General features: G+C 35.6%; 1 protein-coding gene across 3 annotated transcripts in view; it reads left to right on the forward strand.

The window, feature by feature from the left end:
- Positions 1 to 19,951, forward strand: part of KIAA1328 (KIAA1328 ortholog) — a 362,831-nt gene that overhangs the window by 222,877 nt on the left and 120,003 nt on the right. For 2 of the 3 annotated variants that reach the window (XM_049901399.1, XM_049901397.1), the window contains exon 8: positions 7,969 to 8,076. The exons of the other annotated variant lie outside the window; for it this stretch is intronic. In XM_049901399.1, coding sequence (XP_049757356.1) covers positions 7,969 to 8,076 — 108 coding nt within the window. The remainder of the gene's footprint in view (positions 1 to 7,968; positions 8,077 to 19,951) is intronic. 3 annotated transcript variants of the gene reach the window in all.

A 19,951-nucleotide genomic window follows, 5' to 3' on the forward strand; every position in this document is an offset into this window, starting at 1 on the left:
TGTTTCCTTTTGTTATACATAGGGTTGCTAGGAGTTGGAACTGACTTGACAGCACATAATAATAACAATAATAATAATATATGAGTAGTGATACTTCCTTGTGGTCTTAATTTGTGTTTCCCTGATGGCTAACGAAGTTGAACATAAGCTTGTTTGCCCTCCTTCCATTTTCTTCGGTGAATTGCCTCTTCAATATCTTTTTCCTATTTTCTAATTGTATTGTTCGGGTATTTTTACTGTTGCGTTTCAAGAGTTCTTTATACATTGTAGATATGAGTCCTTTGTCAGATATATGGTTTGCAAATATTTCTCCCAATCTGTAACTTCTCTTTTCACCCTTTAACAGGGTCTTCTAGGGAGCAAAAGTTTTTAATTTTAATGAAGCCCAATTAATCAATTCCTTTTTTTTATGGATTGTATAAAATTTTTATCTTGAATGGATGTTGAATTTTGTCAGATGCATTTTCTGCATAAACTGATATAATCATTTGATTTTTCTTATTTAGCCTGCTAATATTGCATTGATTGATCTTCAAATATTAAACAAGTTTTCCCTTCCTAGAATAAACCCTACTTGGTCATTATGTATAATTCTTTCTGTATATTACTGAATTCTATTTAATATTTTGATAAGGATTTTGTGTCAATATTGATGAGGGATATTGGTCCGTAATTTTCTTTTTTTCATACTGTCTTTGCCTGATTTTGGTATCTAGGTAATACTGGCCTCATAAAATGAGTTGAGTTGTTCCCTCCACTTCTACTTTCTGGTAGAGATTGTGTAGAATTGATGGCAGTTCTTTAATCATTTGGTAGAATTCCCCAGTGAAATTATCTGGGCCTGAAGATTTCTTTTTTGGGAGTTTTTAAATTATGAGTTCAATTTCCTTATTAGTTACAGGGCTATTCAAGTTATCTGTTTGAAATTAAATGAGTTGTAGTAGTTTGTGCTTTTGAGGAATTAGTTTGTTTCATCTAATTCATCAAATTTATGTATGAAGCTTGTTTTTAGTATAGTTCTTTTAATCTTTTTGATTGATGTCTACGGGGTCGGTAGTTATATCCCGTATTTTATTCCTGATATTGGTAATTTGTCCTTTTTTTTTTTTTTGCTTTGTCATTATTGCTGCAAGTTTGTTAATTTTAATTCTTTTCAAAGAACCAGCTTTTTGTTTCGTTGACTTTTTTCCTATTGTTTTTCTGTTTTCAATTTCATTGATTTCTGCTCTTTATTATTTCTTTCCTTTGCTTGCTTTGGATTTATCTTGCTCTTCTTTCTTTCATTTTTTAAGGTGGAAGCTTAGATTCTTGGTTTGAGACTTTTCCTCTTTTCTAATGGAATAATTCAGTGCTATAAATTTCTCTCTCAGCGCTATTTTGCTTTGTCCCATAAATTTTGTTTTGCCATGTTTTTATGTTCATTCAGTTCAGTTTGTATTTTATGCCCCTGTGAGGTTTCCTCTTTGACCCATGTGTTATTTAAAGAAGTATTGTTTAGTTTCCACGTTTTGGGGGATTTTCCTATTTTCTTTCTGTTATTTATTTCTAGTTTGTTTCCACTGTTGTCAGATAACATGCTCTGTATGATTTCAGTTCTTTGAAATTTGTTGAGTTTGTTTTAGAGCCCAGGATATGGTCTATCTTCATATATGTTCCATGCACGCTTGTAAAGAGTATGATTTCTACTGTTGTTTGGTAGAGGGGTCTATAAATGCTGTTAGATCATCGTAGTTGACAGTGTTGATGATTTTCTGCCTAATTCTATCAGTTGTTGAGAGTGGGGTGTTGAAATCAATTGCAGAAATGTCTATTTTGTCTTCCAGTTCTATGAGGTTTTATTTCACACATTTATACCTCTGTTGTCTGATGCCTACACATCAGTAGTAGAGATCTCGGCTGCTAACCAAAAGGTCGGCAGTTTGAATCCACCAGCTGCTCCTTGGAAACCCTACGGAGCAGTTGTACTCTGTCCCGTAGGGTCACTATGAGTCGGAATTGACTCAACGGCAACAGGTTTTATGTTTTCCTGATGGATTGACCATTTTGTCATTATGTAATGCCCCTCTCTATCGCTAGTAATTTTCTTTTTCTGAAGTCTATTTTATACAATATTAAAAAAAAAAAAAATTTTTTTTTTTTTTTAACATAGCCATTCCTGCTTTCTTTTGATTAATGTTTGGATGGTATGTGTTTTTCCATCCTTTTCTTTGCAACCTACTTATATTGTCATTTTGAAGTTAGGGATTAAGTCTGACATTTTACTTTTTCTTTTGTTTGTTCCCTCTGGTTTTTACCTGTTTGTTTTCTTCCTGGGGTTACTGGAACATTTTTTAGAATTCTGTATCAATTTATCCATAGTGTTTTTGAGTTTATCTCTTTGTATAGATTTTTTAATGATTGCTGTCGGTATTACATTATATACCTATAACAGTCCCCTGGTGTCACATTTTACCAGTTTAATTGAAGTATGGAAATATTACCTACCTTAAGGTCCCTTTAGGGGTCCCTGAGTGACACAAACAGTTAAGCACTAGGCTACTAACTGAAAGTTTGGAGGTTTGAATCCACCCAGAGGCACCTTAGCAAGGTGCCTAGCAAGTAAAGCCTGGCAATCTACTTCCAAAAAATCAGCCATTGACAGTTCTACTGTGCCACACATAGGGTCGGTGTGAGTCAGAATCTACTTGAAGGCAACTGGTTTGGTTTGGTATTTTTTAAGGTCCCCTGGTGGAGTGGTGGTTAAGTGCTCCACTGCTAACTGACAGGTCAGTGGTTTGAACCCACCAGCCGCCCCACAGAAGAAAAACATGACAGTCTGCTTCTGTAAAGATTACACCCTTGGAAACCCTATGGGGTAGTTCCACTCTGTCCTGTAGAGCCATTGAGTCAGAATCAATAGCAGTGGGTTATCCTCTCCCATTTATAGTATGATCATCTTAAGTATTTCCTGTGTGTATATTTAGAACCATATCAGAAAGTAGAATTTCTGCTTTCACCATGAAATTTAGAATAATTCAGAAAATAATTTAGAAAATGAAGTCTGTTGTACCTATCAGTATCTTTATTCTTTTTTCCTTCCTGATGTTCCATGATTCCTTCTTTTACCATTTCCTTTTTGTTGCATGAGAATTCCTTAGTCCTTCTTGTAGGGTACAGTGTGCTGGCAATAAATTGTCTTAGTTTTTCTTCAGTTGAGAGGACTTTATTGCTGGATATGGATTTCTAAGTTGACAGTTCTTTTTTTTTTCAGGCATTGAAAAATTTTAGGCCACTTCCTTTTGTCTTATATATTTTCTAATGAGAAATCCACTGTCTTTAAAATGGTTTTTCTCTGTTAGATAAGCTCTTTTTTCTTTTGCTGCTTTGAAGATTTTTTTCTTTGTCTTTAGTTTTCAAAAGTTTGACTATGATGTGGATTTCTTTAGGTTTATCCTGTTTAGAGTTTGCTCAGCTTGAATCCATAGTTTTATGTTTTTTGCCAAATTTAAGGAATTTTTATTATTTCTTTGAATACTTTTTCAGCCCCATACTTATCTCCTACCCTTTTAGGACTCTTAGGACATGAATATGCAGTCTTTTGTTACAGTCCCACAGGCCTCTGAGTATCTTTGTTTTGTTTTGTTTTTTCCCGGTCTACTTTCTGTTCAGATTTTGTCATTTCTGTTGTTCTGTTATCAAGTTCACTGATTGTTTCCTCTGTCCTTTCCATTTTGTTGTTGAGCTAAGCTATTGAATTTATGTATTTTGATTATTGTATTTTTTTTTTTTTTTTAGTTATCTCAGGTGTGTATTTTCCCAAACTAAAATTTCCACTTGGCTCCTCTTTATGTCTTCTGTTTATTTGCTGAGACTCACTGTTTTTTTATTTGTTTCATGTATATTCATAAATGCTCATTGAAACATTTTTATGATGCCTGCTTTAAGATCATTGTCAGATAATTCCAACATTTGTATTATCTCAGTGTTGGCCATCTGTTAGACTGTCTTTCCTCATTCAAGTTGAGATTTTCCTAATTCTTGGTGTGATGAACAATTTTCAATTGCATCCTGGACATTTTGGGTATTATGGTGTGAGACACTGAATCTTATTCTAATCTTAATCTAATCTTATTCTAGCAGGCAATTTAGGGGTGCCCTGTTATAGCCAGTGGAGAATGAAAAGCTAGGCTTCTACTTGGCCACTCCTGGTGGGGGTTGAGGAAGTAGAGCCACAGTTTTTTCTGTGATGTTTAGCTCAAGTAGGGCAGTTAGTATGTAAACATTTTCTGTTTTGCTAAATTACCCCTTCCTGTTCCTTTGACTAGAGAGAGCAAACTCTTTTTACTCTGTGCCCCTTGGCATTTCCAGGTTGCCAGCTTCTCCAGCATACAATCTGGGGCATATGAGGCAAAAACAAACCCCAGAAAACTTGCCACCATGTTGTTTTTCTGGTCCTAGTCTGCCTTCCCTCTCTACCTTTCAGGGTCTTCTTGCATTTCTTTAATATATAATGCCCAACATTTTTGGCTGCACTTAGTGGGGGAAATAGGGAAAAGTGCATCTACTTCATCTTGTCCCAATCTGGAAGTCCCTAGAGATTTTACTAAATAATAAAAAGCAAATAAATGTGTAAAAATTCAATAGGTTGAATGATTTCTAGTTTTTTTTTTTTTCTGAATTTTACTCATCCAATAAATTAGATGAATTAAATTTCATTATTTTTATTCAAAGATTGGACAAAATTTTGCAAGGCAAATTACCAGAACAGTCCACAATATCGGTATGGCCTTATAGGAAGAATGCCTGTTTTCTAGCATTACCCTGGAAATTTTTTATATTTCTTAAACCCTAAAAATGTGTACTATCTGCTAGAAAACTACTTACCTGAGATAATTTGAGCCCTTTTTTGGATCCAGATCTCTTTTTACTAATTTTTAAAGCAAACTATGTTTCTTACTCATGTGCAGAGTTCCCAGCCTGGCAAGTGGTTGTCATTTGACTTTAAGGTAATCTCTTGGATAGATCCCTTAGAAGAAGTCTGTTGATTTCTAGCTTAGGAGTCACAGTGTTTTACTTTGAGGCATTTTCAATCTTCTTGGGTAGCCTTTGTGAACTAAATACGTACAAACCATCAGACAGTATCCAGCAGTGACAATGCCACCTTTAGATGCTGGTCAGGCTGATTTCTGGTGCCTTAGTCATCTTAAAGAGGGTCTTTGTGACTCTGTATCAGCCATCTTAGTTTTGCCATTTCATTCTGCCCTTCTGTAGTTCTAGTCCTAAAACAAACTTCTTCCCAATCAAGAAGGTAGAACAATGCTGCATGAAATGGCCAATTATACAGAGGGTCGAGACATTTTTAATTTAACAGCTTTCACTTCTCATTCTCCCGCTTACTTCTACCATGTTAACTACAGTTAGGTGGTACAACTCAGAACTTGGATCCTGAATCTATCCATTTGATTAATCAGTATCACAATTCCTATTTTTAGGCTGAAAGTTGTCCTACTGTCTGGCCTAGTTTTTAGATTTGTATAATTTTATCACTTATGAGTTATCTGAAATTCAATCCTCTGCACACTAGTGTCATATACCAAGAATATCTGTCTGAAATTAATCCTCCTAAATTCAAAGCTTTACATAATCTAGGATCACCTTTCTACCCTTTTGCCCCACTTTTCCTCAGAAACAACTTTTTTCTGGACGCAACTTTGTCTCCTTAAAATCTTTCCAATGCCATTCATAGTTTTTCCTCCAGCTATACTTTTCCCTCGAATTTAAATATCTTCGCTCTACTTTTCCATTTATGCATGCTCTATTAATTACACCACAGATCAAATCCCACTGCTTCAGGTCTTCTAGCTTTCTATGATTACTCCAACATACATCAATCTCTTTCTCACTGAACTCTATTTTAAGTTGTTGAATATACATAAAATTAGCTCATTTTTTAATGTGTAATAATCTGTAACTCAGTTCAGTTCTCCTTGTTTCAGCAAAGATTTATTAAGCACCCTACTCTGTGCAAAACTATATGGGAGGAGTATCAAAATGAGTAAGACTTGATTCTGTCTCTCAAGAATTTATTATATATACTCTTAGTCTCTGATTTGTATACAATTTGAGTTTTTATATATCTTTACTGAACTTGTAAATGGCCCACTTAAATTAATAAATTTATTAATATCTTCTATATACAGGACATCGTTTATGGTGCTCAGGAGGTTCAAGAGAAATATTGCGAAGGCAGTCTATAACTGTGTCCCGACGAGTGGTAGCACAGGATCATTATAGTAGTTCAGAATTCTTGGATGAGCGTTCCATTTTGTAATAAATGTGGCGTGACATTTAGATTTACTTTAATTTTGATTAATGATTCATTCTGCTGTCTTGATATTACATGATGGTCAATAACAGCTTTTGAAAGATGTAATCTCTATGAGCCCTTTCCAGATTGGTCAGAGAGGATTTATCTAGATTACTATTTTTGACAGTGCCAAGAACCACCTTAAATCCCTTTTGGAGCAAAGTAGAATATGTATAATGAATAAAAATCAAGGTTAAATATACTTACATTTGTCTCCAATTCTTAAAATCTGCTTTAATACATTTTTTTAATATACCTACCTAGCTACAGTAGTACTGCCTTCACTGCTTAAAAATGAGTTATATTCCCCTACCTCACTTTTATTATCTGTAAATAGGTGTAATAATAATAACTACTTCATAGGGTGATTGTGAGGATCAACAAGATAATCAACGTAACCCATACCCCGTTGCCATCAAGTCAGTTCCAACTCATAGCGATCCTATAGGACAGAGTAGGACTGCCCCATAGAGTTTCCAAGGAGTGGCTGGTGGACTCAAACTGCTGCCCTTTTGGTTAGCAGCTGAACGTTTAACCACTGCACCACCAGGGCTCTGTATGTAAAGTACACTCATTAAATGATAGCCGCTGTCATCATCATCATCACTATTGCTGCTACTCCTGTAGAGGGTTCTATGACTGCTCCTGTTGCTACTGTCATTTCACTCTGTTCTCATATTTACCTAATATTCCATCTGCATTTACCTACCTACCTGTGTATCATGACCAAGTATTAGTGTTAAACTATAAATTCCTAGAGGGTAATTAGTCTACATGCTTATCTTTGTATGTAGTTAGTTGCAGTAAGAATGCCTTTCAACAGTGTGTTAAGAATGTTTTTACTTCATGGTTTGGCTTCATAGATAAAAGATACAGTTTAATAGATAGCCACAGAACATACTTTAACAGATAACCACAGAACATGTCTAAAAAACTGACAGAATGGGAGTGGGTAGTAAGTATCCCATAGTTGGTATCAGTGATTAATTAATTGACGCCCAAACTCCTGGTAGACTTTATGTTATGCTCCTTTCTTCAACTGCCCTCCCTAGGGCTAAATTAGTGTTTATGAATAGAATGTCTTCCAGGTCTTCTCGGGGAGTTTATCATTTATGAATAGAATGTCTTCCAGGTCTTCTGGGGGAGTTTATCTGTGATCTAGAGAAAATATGTTGTTAGTGAGCTGTAGTCCCAGTTCTTTATATTGTCAGTATGAGATGTGGGTGCCTCACATGTATGTGTTTGGCAGGGTTGGTGATACTTAGAGTTATTAAAATTCCCATTTAGACTCTAGTGATCAAAACATACTTGCTTAGCAATGGATAGAGCGAAGCTTTACGTTTAGAGCCTAGTGCTCTTAAAGCATCTGTAATTTTGAGTATTTAAATTATTCTAATCTACCCAATCTTCTCCTGCTTCCCATAAGTAAGAGAATTTAAATTTCTATGAAACCAGTTTTTGTTTATGTGTACTTAAGACATTCTCATTTATTTTTGACAAATTGAGTTTTAGTTTGAAAATAAGTGCTGGCAATCTAGCTGGAAGGGCATGGTCATCCAAGGGTTACCATTCATCTTCATAGGTTCTGCAGGATTAGAAATTCTCTACATTTACTTTTACAGGTTAAAAACTAAAGCTATGTTTAAATCAAGAGAAATGGCTGTTGATGAAGAGCTTACTGAACCTCGAAAACTCAATCTGGATATGAATGGGAGTGACTCTGGACCAAGGTAAACCTGAGCAGCTAATGAGGGCAAGAATATAAAGGACATAGGTGTTAAGGATATATTTGATATATATTTATAACTCTATATTGATAAATTCAGTTTTCTTATCATATGATTAATATATTTTTGTTATAAAATTTTCAAAAATATAAAGTATAAAGAAGAAATAAGATATAAAAATAAATGTGAAGAAAATAAAAATCATTCATAATCCTGTCATTCAAAGGCAGTCCTTTGAGGCTTTTTTCCCTTTCTTTGTATAATAGTATAATTCTATATTGAGTATTGAGATTATGCTACGCAGAATTTGCTTTTTTGCTTTTTTCATTATATCATTTTCTGATGTCATTACTTTGTAAAAACATGATATTATTCATTCAACAAATATTTATTGTGTGGCAACTATGCCCCAATATTTATCTATCAGCTTGTTATTGGATAATACAGCATTTTGCTGTTATAAATTATGCTTTGCAGAACATTCCTATAAGTAAATTTTTTACTTTATCTCTACCTATTTCCTTGATACAGATTCTTTAAATGGAATTACTAGCTCAAAGAATATATAAATTCTTTCAAGATTCTCGATTCGCATTGCCATATTGCTTTTTATAAAAGTTAAATCAGTTTATACCCCCAAAACAGTGTTTGAGATTTCTCTTTTCATGACATTTGGGAAATTTGGGGTCAGTATTTACTTTTTTTTTTTTTTTTTTATTTACTTAAATATTTTTATCCCTATTATTTTTCTCCTCTCCTTCTGGGACTCCAATTACATGTATAGTAGACTTTTAGATATTGCCTCACAGGTCCCTGAGGCTCTGCTATTTTTTCTTTTTAACCTTTTTTTTTTTTTCCTTTCCATTGGATAATTTTTATTGACTGATTCTCCTGTTATCTCCAATCTGCTGTCAAGCCCATAACGTTCTAGAATTTCCAGTTGGTTCTTTGTTATAGTTTCTGTTTTGCTGCTGAGATTTTCCTGTTTGTTTACTCATTACAAATACCTTTTCGTTTATGTTCTTGAGCATAGTTATATTAACTGCTTTAAAATTCTTGCCTGCTAATTCTAACACATGGATCATTTTTGTGTTGTTCTCCATTGATTGACTTTTCTCTTGAGTATGGGACCTGTTTTTTTTTTAATATATGTCTAGTAATTTTGACTTGTTTCCTGGTCATCGTGAATGACTTTGGAATTCAATTTCTCCGAAAAGTGTTGATATTCTTTGTGTTAGTTGATCTTCTTTGTGATAGTTGATTTTCTTCTCCCTCTCTTCCACATACTTACTCATACACACATAACTTCCTTCCTCTGTCGCCTCAATAAGGAGCCCTGGTGACACAGTGGTTAAGTGCTCGCTGCTGACCAAAAGGTCGATGGTTTGAACCCACCAGCTGCTCCACAGGAGAAAGATGTAGCAATCTGCGTTCATAAAGATTACAGCCATGGAAACCATATGGGGCAGTTCTACTTGGTCCTGTAGGATCACTACAAATGGGAATTGACTCAGTGGCAACAGAACCTCTCAGTATAGCTGTATTATAATCCATTTACAATGAGACTATGAGTCCTGGTGACGTAGTGATTAAGTCCTTGGCTGCTAACCGAAAGGTCAGGGGTTCAAATCCATCAGCCACTCTGCAGGAGAAAGATGTGACAGTATGCTTTGATAAAGATTACAGTGGTGGAAACCCCATGGGGCAGTTCTCCTCTGTCCTGTAGGGTCCCTGTGAGTTGCAGTCAACTCAATGGCAATGGGTTTGGTTTAGTTTTGGTTTATACTATTACTTTCTTTTTATTAAATAAATTATTTGCTCTACAGTTTATAAATTTGTTGTTTAACTTCCTGTATACTCAATCATTTGTTTTTTCACCCAACAAATATTTATAATGTTCCCCACCATGTGCTAGGCACTGTTATGGAGTTTGGGTAATGTAACAGTACACAAAATAAACAAAAATACCTTGTCTTATGTAACTTAAATTCTTTTATCTTGTCATTCCCAAACTTCCCAGAAAGTATAACTATCTCAATATATTCAAACACATCGTTATTCTCTCTTTTTTTTTTTTTTCTTAAGATACCTCTCTTGGAGCCCTCCATAATTCTGCTCTAGTCTGAATTGGTTATTCTATAGGCTTACTGTTAGAGAGTTCATCCTGAGATTTCGCTTATCAATCATTTTGGAATTATTATTTTACTTCTTTTCTGTGTTATGTTCTCCTTTTCCTAGATGTCCTCTTTTTTATTTATACTCCCTCACCTTCCTGTAACATATCCTTCAATGGCTTACTAAAAAGGAGTACAGGGGAGGTAATTTTTTGAGACCTTACACTTCTGAAAAATACCTTTAGTCTATCTTCACGTTTTACAGTTTAACTAGATATAGAATTCTAGGTTGGTAATTATTTTTCCTCAGAAGAGATTGGGTTTCTAGTTCCTAATGTTGTGGTAAGAAGTTTGATGGAATTTCATTCTTTATCTTTTTTATATGACCTATTTTTTTCCTTCATGGGAATTGTTAGGATCTTATCTTTCTCTGCATTGTTCTAAAATTTCATGCTAATGTGCATTAGTTGGGCTTCATTATGCTGAGTAATTAGTGGACATTTTTAATTGGGAAAAACTTTCTTCATTTAGGGAAAATTTTCTTTAAAAATCTCATCCATTCCATTTTTTCATATTTTCCTGAATTCATATTAATCAGATATTTAATCTCTTGGACTCTTCTCTCATCTTATTATTTTTGTCTCCTATTTTTCGTTGCTGTCTTTTTGCTCTAGTTTTTAAGAGATTTCCTGAACTTTATCTTTTCACCTCTTTTGTTGAATGTTTTGTTTCTGCTCGTTTTCAATTACCAAGAACACTTTATTCTCTAAATATCTTTTTTTTTTATGTACAAGAACCCATTCTTGTTTTATGTATGCAATATTTCTTATCTCTGAGGATATTAATAGGTTTTTAAGTTTCCTGTGTTTGTGGTGCATTGTGTCTGTATCCACCAAGTTCGAGTTTCTTTTTTCTACAAATGTCTCATGATTCGTTTGGTAAAACAGTAAAAAGCCATTGAAAACTCTCAGTACACATGAACAGGGCTTGTCAACTGATGGACTTCACTGTGGAGTATTCAGGTAGGAATCCAGTTGTTTTGCTGTGGGTCTTTTCTCTTGGAGTCATCAGTTTCCTTAGAGAAAATTCTTCTTCCTTGGTTGGAAGAAGAGATTGGGGCCTTGTATAAGCTTGGCTTCCAATGTGGGGAGCCCAGCAGAAGAAGAGGAAAACGACACATCACTCATTATGTAACCTTTCACTTAATCCCCCTTTTAACGATATATCTCTATTGTATTTCGATTCCCCAAGCCCAGACTTATTCTGGGTCAACTTTTTCAGGGGAGTAAACCTCCAGTCTTCTCCTCAGGTTGATGAGAGATAGTTGACTGGCTCTGTGAGAATGGAGCATAACATCTGGGGATTTAACTGCTATGCAGAGTTTCAACCAGTCTGCTTTCAGTCCACCTGCATTCCCTACCCAGTTCCTTCAGTTCTAAGCCTTTCAGGAGTTCTCTGGAATGTTTCAGCTTAACCTCCACCTCTACTCCAGCTAACAAGCATTTCAGTTTTGACTTTTTCAAGTTGATTAATTGAGTTTGAACTCATACGTCTGCTTTCCAGGTTTCTAAAATTATGTGACATATCTTGTCTGTTATGGTCTCCTTTTCTGTTTTCTATAGCCACATGGGCTTATGTCTTTCTTATCCTTTTACTATTACTATTACTTTTGAGGAGTTTCTGTAGCTGGCTTAGAGAAATGTAGGAATGGGGCTACAAGCCAAGGAATACAAGTGATATCTAGAAACTGGGAACAGTGCTCAGCTGACAGCCAGAAGGGAAATGGGGATCTAAGTCCTACAACTACAAGGAACTGAATTCTGTCAACAACCTGAATGAGCAAAGAAACAAATCCTCCCCTAGAGCCTCCAGAAAGGAACTGCCAACATCTTGATTTTAACCCAGTGAGACCCGTGTCAGACTTCTGAACCCATAGAACTATAGAAAAATTAATTTGCATTGTTTAAACCACTGTATTTGTGGTAATTTCTTACACAACAATAGAAAATTTACATAAGCACTAATTCATTATTTCTTATAAATGCGTAATTGTCAGTGGTTTGTATATATATCATGACTTATCCAGCGCTTCCTCTATTGTTGGACATTCAAGTTGTTTCAAGTTCTTTACCACCATACACAATACTATAATAAGCATGCCTATTCTTGTTTGTGTGTTGTGGTACTTTTGTTTTTTTTAGGATGAATTCTCCAAATGAAATTGCTAGGTCAAAAGTTATAATAGGCCATGCCAATTTTTTTTTTCCCCAAACATTGTAGCAGCTCATACTCCCACTTGTAATTTAGGAGTTTTCATCCCTGCTTTTTTTTTTTCATCAGGTAGGTGTAGTGAATGCTTTGGAAAATAGAGCTCCAGCCTAAGAGATGGACTTGCTTTAAGGCTATAGGTGCATCAGGGCTTTCATGCTCTAAATTCCAATAATGATGACAAAAATAAGGTAAGACTATGCACTGCTTCCAAAAAAAAAATTTTTTTTTTCCTTTTATGCCTCTATCAAGACCCTAAAAAAAAAAAAAAAATTAAGATCCTAGGACCTTTGTAAAAGTTAATATGCATTATAGGAGTTTGAAGAAACCCCCCCACACATGCTTCTGATATCTGGCAGACAGTCACTAGAAAACCAAGAATTCACACTCGACATCCCTTAAATTATTTAATCTAATGTGTTTTTTTTTTTTTTTTTTTAATGTGAGATTAAAGAGGTAAAAGACAGTGAGTTCACTTGTTTCTGTTACCTACTCGGTGGAAATTATGTTGTCTCCACTAACCACACAAAGAGCTATGGAGAATACACTGCAGTCTTGAGTAGCCTTTGTAGAATTGTTTAAACAACAAAGCCTTTCTATATTTAGAAAATATAATCAAGAGTCATTATGGGAAATGACCCTCTTCTACCTTGCAGGCTCTTTGACTTTGCCAGAAGAACTCTCTAGATAAAATTTAATATTAAGCTAAATTTTGTTTATTTGGAAATTTAAATGATCTTAGTATTAAAAATTCTCTGTGTATTTAAAATATTAAACTTACTCAAGTGAGGCATTAAGAATTTGGAACTAAAATAAATGAGATAATGAGGAAGTGAAAAACATATTTTTTTATAATTAACAGCTCATTTTGAGTTAATTATATACAATTACCAAAATGTAATTGCAATTTATTTTCTATTATCTGTGGAAAGAATCACAGGCAAGGGAGCTTACATTGCTGCCTTCCTGCATAAATGCTATAGAATGAGAATAAATACTATGTGAGGCCTTAATGACAAGTAAGAGCAAATAGTAAGGCACAGCTGAGCCAAACCATTGGAAGATAATTATCACATGAAAGATGGTAATGACTTAAAAAAAAAAGTCACAGGCAACTCTGATTGTTTTTTAGTGAGAGCGGTTGCTTTTTTTTGGTTCTGGAAAGATAACTCTAATAAATTAACATTAGTTTTATAATTCTGCTGACTCCTAAAAATCTGACCGTTTATGTACTTTCATGTAATACTGAAAAATTCAAGCAAAATTTTTATTGGACACTGTTATGAATTGAATTGTGTCCCCCAAAAATATGTCTCTATGCCTGTGATTAGGAACCCTGGTGGTGAAGTGGTTAAAGCACTCGGCTATTAACTGAAAGGTCAGAGGTTCGAACCTACCAGCCACTCCCAGGAAGAAAGATGTGCCAGTCTGCTTCCTACAGCCTTGGAAACCGTATGGCGAAATTCTGCTCTGTCCTGTAGGGTCACTATGAGTCGGAATCCACTGGACAGCAGCGGATTTATACCTGTTGTTGTAATCCCACCTGAGACTGAGTTGTCTTTGTTATGTTAATGAGACAGGATTAGTGTAGGGTATATCTTTTTTATATCTTGAGTCAGTCTCTTTTGAGATATAAAAGAGATTAAACAAGCAAGCTAGCAAGCAGAGATGGGGCAATATTGATGCCAAGCCACATGGAGATTTCCAAGGAACCAGAAAACAGAAGCTAAAGAGGCAAGGACCTTTCCCCAGAGCTGACAGAGAGAGAAAGCCTTCGCCTAAAGCCAGTGCCCTGAATTTGCACTTCTAGCCTCCAACACTGTGAGAAAATAAATGTTTGTTAAAGCCATCCACTTGTGGTATACAGACTCCTACTATAAAAACATACCTTGCAGAAGATATAGAAAAGCCCATGTCTTCAAAGACTCTCATAGTGGAAAAAGGCAATATACATCATCTCTACAGAATAAAAAGGCCATATTAAAAAAAAAAAAATTAAGAAAAGGTTCTCGGAAGAGGTAATATTTGAAATAAGTCCTAAAAAAAAATTTGATAGGTCAGGGTTACCTGTTGGGATGCGTGTGTGTGTGTGTGTGTGTGTGTGTGAGGTGGGAGAAGAGGTTGAAAGAGTCTGAGTAAAGGAGAGAAATCACATAGTATGTGTGGGGAACACTGGTTAGGCATATTTTGGCTTGGCCATAAGAGTAAGAGAAGATGACACTACAGAGGTAAATTAGGCTAGATTATGAAAAGGTTTAAATATCAGGACAAAGGTTTTGAACCTGCGTGATTGTGAGAATAAAAAAGAAAAAAAAAACTTTTTATGGTGAAGGTAATTAATTTGATTTGAAATACCATTGGAATTAGAGTTGAGAATGCCAGGGGTTAGTCTTTCCAATAATCAACCCTGTGACTTTAAAAATAATGCTATATACCTCAGTCTCCTTACCTGTAGATGAGGGCTTTAAACTGGATTTTCGCTAAGAGTTTCTTTCATATTTTACTCTTGTGATTATTTTACAGGTAGAATTTTCAGGTAAAGCTATCTAGTATAAGAAGATATTTGGGTCTAAATGAAGAAAAATTGAAGTTAGAGATTTAGATTTGGGAATCATCTGCATTGGGACTGTACCTGTGCAAATGGTTATTAATTTTGAGAAAAACTTTAGAGAAAGAAGAGAGATGTAAACAGAATCTTAGGAAATGCCTGCTGGTGGGAATCTGAAAGAGCAAGAAGAGAGGCAATGTGAAAAGTTGACAGAGAAGTAGGCTGGTGCAGTGTCATGAGAACAAGGGAGAAAAAGCTTGGAAGAAACTTGGTTGAGGGAGGATAATTTTAAGGATAGGAATGACCTAAACATTTTTATAACTCTGGGGAGATGGCCCAAAGAGGAAGAGATTGCAGAAAGTGAATAATCGATGGAGCACAGTTCTAGAAATGTAGAGGGATCAGTTCAAATCAAGTGGCAAGTTCTTGGCTTTCTGTGCTTGCTTCTCTTTCACTACTTGGAACCTGTACCCCTTCTTTCTTCTTTCTATACATGCTCCCTGTTTGACCTCATCTAAGCTCTTGGCTTTAAATATCAACCATATGCTGATGACTCCCAAATTTATATCTGCAGACCTGACCTTTCCCCCAACCACTAAGCTCATGCATCTTGTCCTCTACTTGACATTCTCCACTAGGCTGTCTAACAGGCTACTCACACATAACAGAGCTAAAGCAAAAATCTTGTTTCCCTTTTCCACCACTCACCCCAAACTCACTTCTTCCTAGTCTTCTCCATCTCAATAAATAGCACTAGCTGCTTAAACCAAAAAATTTCCTCGATTTCTCTCCTTCCTATCCTCTCCCAATCTATAAGCAAGCTGTTTTGTTGTATTCTACCTCCAAAATATATTTCCTCCTCCCACCCTCTTCTAAACCATCATTGTCCCTTACCTGGACTTCTGCAGAAGTTTCCTAAGTGTTATATCTTATTTCCATTCTTCCCTTCTGGAATCCATCTCCCACAGCAGCTGGAAAGATCATTCAAAAATAGCAATCTGATTTCTTGCCTAAAACTCTTCACAGATTTCCCAGTGCACATTGAATAAAATCTGAACTCCTTGCTTGTCTTCAGAAGTCCTATGTGATCTGTCTCCTACTTACCTCATCTCATACCACTCTCCTTCACAACACTTTAGTGCCCCAATCCCCATTTTGCCTAAAAACAAACTCTTGTATCTTAACTCTGCCCTTTCTTCCTAACATCCTGTGTTCCAGCTACATTGGCCTTCTTTCAGTTTCTAGTACATGCTGCATCACACCTATAGCTGCCCTAAACATTCTTAATTCTGCTTTTCCCAGGATTACCTCCTTCAGATCAGAGCTTAAATGTTACCCGCTGAGAGGGTACTTTCCTCATCACCCAGTCTAAAGCATGTGCCTCACATTGCTCTCTTTAAGTACTCTGAAGTCCCATACACCACTACCCAACTCTAAGCTTCCTGATGCCAAGGGTCATGACTGTCTTGTTCACCATTGTATCTTCAACATATAGTTGGTGATCATAAAATATTGTCAAATGGATTTTTAAAAATATATCTTAGCCTCCTCAGGAGGCTATGAAGGGAGATCATCTACTAAGAAAGAAGGTAGTAGGATAATATCTGGAAGGAGAATAAAAATACTTGGATAGTCATAGGAGAAGTTATACTAAGAAGTCATCAAAAGATAATGAATAAGACATATTGCATCCAGAATACAGAAGTTCCCTCAGATCAGCCAGTAAGATACACATAAATTTCCCTGAATGGGAAACTCTCAGAAGAGTAAACACATATAGTCAATACATATGTAAAATCATCTTGCAACAAATGAAAGAAAAATGAAAATTAAAAACAACGAAAAGATAACATTTTTAACCAATAAATTTGCAAACTTAAAAAGTTTAATAAAAAAAAGTGTTAACAAAGGTGTGAGGAAACAGGTGCTTTCATAAACTACCAGTAGTGTTTGGATGTAGCTAGAGTCACTTGGGAGGTCAAATTGACAATATTGTATTACAATTATTTCTAATTATCAATGATAATTGGCATAGCAATTCCACTTCTAATTATCTCTCTCTGCCTTCTAACTTCTTTTCATTTCTTTCCTCTTTGTAACTCAGGTAACCTTTTGGCCTAAAGAAATGCTCATACAAAAAGAGACTGTTTCTGCAATATCTCTTTCAAAGTTCTTTAATAACATTACCGGTTAACATTGGTTCAGATCATCATTAAGGAGCCCTGGTGGCACAGTGGTTAAGTGCTAGGCTGCTTACCAAAAAAAAAAAGGGGGTCAGCAGTTCGAACTCACCAGCTGCTTCGTAGGAGAAAGATGTAGCCGTCTACTTTCATAAAAGATTCACAGCCTTGGAAACCCTATGGGGCAGTTCTACACTGTCCTATAGAGTCGCAGTGAGTCAGAATCAACTTGATGGCAGTGGGTTTGGGTTTTGGTTTGGATCGTCATTGTCTACCTTACACACTCTAGAAATCGTCAGTAAAATTTCAAAATTGGGTTCAGAGACATCCCAGTATGGAGTATTATGAAAGTAAACCAAGGAAAAAAAATGGTAATAACTAGATGTTACATAGTTTTGATAATAGAGAAATTTTCAGGGATTTGGAAGTGACATTCCTATTCTTTCTCAAATTCTTTTAAACTGTGATGTAAAAAGATGTTTCCTCTTCAGTACTTTCTTCTAGACCCACAGTGAGGTCTTGTTAAATCCTTTACCTTTTTAATAGGTATAAAAATCATCTCTTAAGCATAGAATTACCATATGATCCAGCAGTTCCACTCCTAAGTATCTGCCTAAGAGAAATGAAAACATATATCCACACAAAGATTTGTGTGTTCATAGCAGCATTATTCATTTTAGCCAACTTGCAATTCATTGTAAGCAGTAAGGGAGTTGCTTAGCACATAGTAATAGGCTGAAACATAAGGCTACTGAGGGTTCTCCCAAGCTGTTGTCTATATCTGCTTTGTAACTTAGCAGACTAATGGCACTCAAACAGGAGAAGACAAACATACTGCCCCCTCATATTTGGTGTAGCCTATCCTTGGAATTAACTACTTCATGATTCATACCTACATATTCTTGGCTGTAGGTAATTGTTACAATCAAATTTGTCATCTTGGTGTATAGTGAATTTGAGGGATAAATATCTTCTAAGATAGCATCATAGATTTTCAGGATGTTGGATTATCTGGCTGTCTTTGTCTTCCACTGCTGCTATAACAGAAAAACCACAAGTGGATGGATTTAACAAAGAGAAATTTATTCTCTCACAGTCTAGTAGGCTACAAGTCCAAATTCAGGTATGTCAGCTTCAGGGGAAGGCTTTCTAGGTTGGCTCTGGAGGGAGGTCCGTGTCATCAATCTTCTTTTGGCCTAGGAGGTTTTCTGTGCAGGAATCTCAGGTCCAAAGTACATGCTGTGCTCCCAGCATTACTTTCTTGGTGGTGTGAGGCCCCCGCACCTCTCTGCTTGCTTCTGTCTTTTATATCTCTCTTAAGATTAGTTTAAGATACTACCTAATCTTGTAGATCTCATCAATATAACTACCACTAATCTATCTCATTACGTCATAGTGGTAGGATTTACAACACATAGGGAAATCATATCAGATGACAGAATGGTAGACAATCATACAATACTAGGAATCACAACCTAGCCAAGTTGACAGATATTTTTGGGGGACACAATTCAATCCATGACACTGGCTGTGTAACGTTTTCCGAGGACCTGATTTAATATGTGTGTCTGGGTGAAGGGTGTGCAGGGGACGATGAGCTAGGGAGCATAATCTATAGAAATTAGAGAAATTTCCTAAAGAGTATTGTTACTGCCACTGGTTAAATACAAGGAGCTAGACAATAAATTGTATAAACATTTACACTTTATCTGCTGCACACAAATGGATAGAATAGTGGTGGTTCTTTGTGAACCACAGATCTTTGTGAAAGTAATTTTCCTCTCAACCAACAATATTAGTAGGATTGGGGAATTGTAAGTTTCATTGCCACTTGAATCTGCTTGCTTTGTTAACCTCACTCCCAGATTTATTTGCAGTGAGAGCAATTTGATTTTTTTTTTTTTAAGACAGTAAATGCCTGTCCTAATCCAATCTAAAACATATGGGTTCTTGTCACAATATAGAGCAGAGGTGGCATCTTGGATAGTGAACATTATTTCCCAGGAGATAGAGAAAAACAGTAAGCTTGGGCAACATAAGAAAATTGCCCTGGAGGTGTCAGCTGGTTAGAAAGTATCACTTATTTTGGAGCATTTTTTTTGGCAGGCCCCAGTAAGTGGAGATTACTCTGAAGCCTACAACTTCAGATTTAATTGTCATATCAAATCTTTGGTAGAACCCAAAGGACTGTTTCTGGATATTATGATCTAAATGATAAAACATGACCAGGTCTTGATTCCCTTCTTCTTTCTATGTGAGATTTTTCCATGAAAGGAATCTGTACTTCTGTGTCTTACTTATACATCTAAAGTATTTGCACACAAGATATTTTGCAGTGGGAAGGAGGATTAAGAGCTAAGGCAAGATGGGTGGAAGCCAAAAGCATTTTACCAGAAACATCACATTGGTATATAAGACTTTTATGTGCCTGTAAATGAGTAAAGGCAGCAAGGTTAACAGTAGTGATTATTAAGTCAATTGATTTATTCTTGTTTTCAGAAGTCCCAAGAGTTCTCTCTGAAGGGATATAAAACTTTTAGATGCTGTAAATTTTTTTTATTTTTAACTATAATAGCTCCAATTTGCTTTCCTTTTTTAACCACTTGGAGATAGTTTTTAAAAATTATTGATTTTTGGATTCAAGACAGCTGAATACACACAAACACAAACCGAAAAGTTTAAAAAACAAGTGCACTGTTGTGTCCATAAAAGCACTAGTAGGTAGGAACTTCCTGTGTAGATAGGGTAGCTAGAAGTTGATTTGAAGA

This window comes from Elephas maximus, chromosome 11, assembly GCF_024166365.1.
Source record: "Elephas maximus indicus isolate mEleMax1 chromosome 11, mEleMax1 primary haplotype, whole genome shotgun sequence".
Taxonomy (NCBI): domain Eukaryota; kingdom Metazoa; phylum Chordata; class Mammalia; order Proboscidea; family Elephantidae; genus Elephas; species Elephas maximus.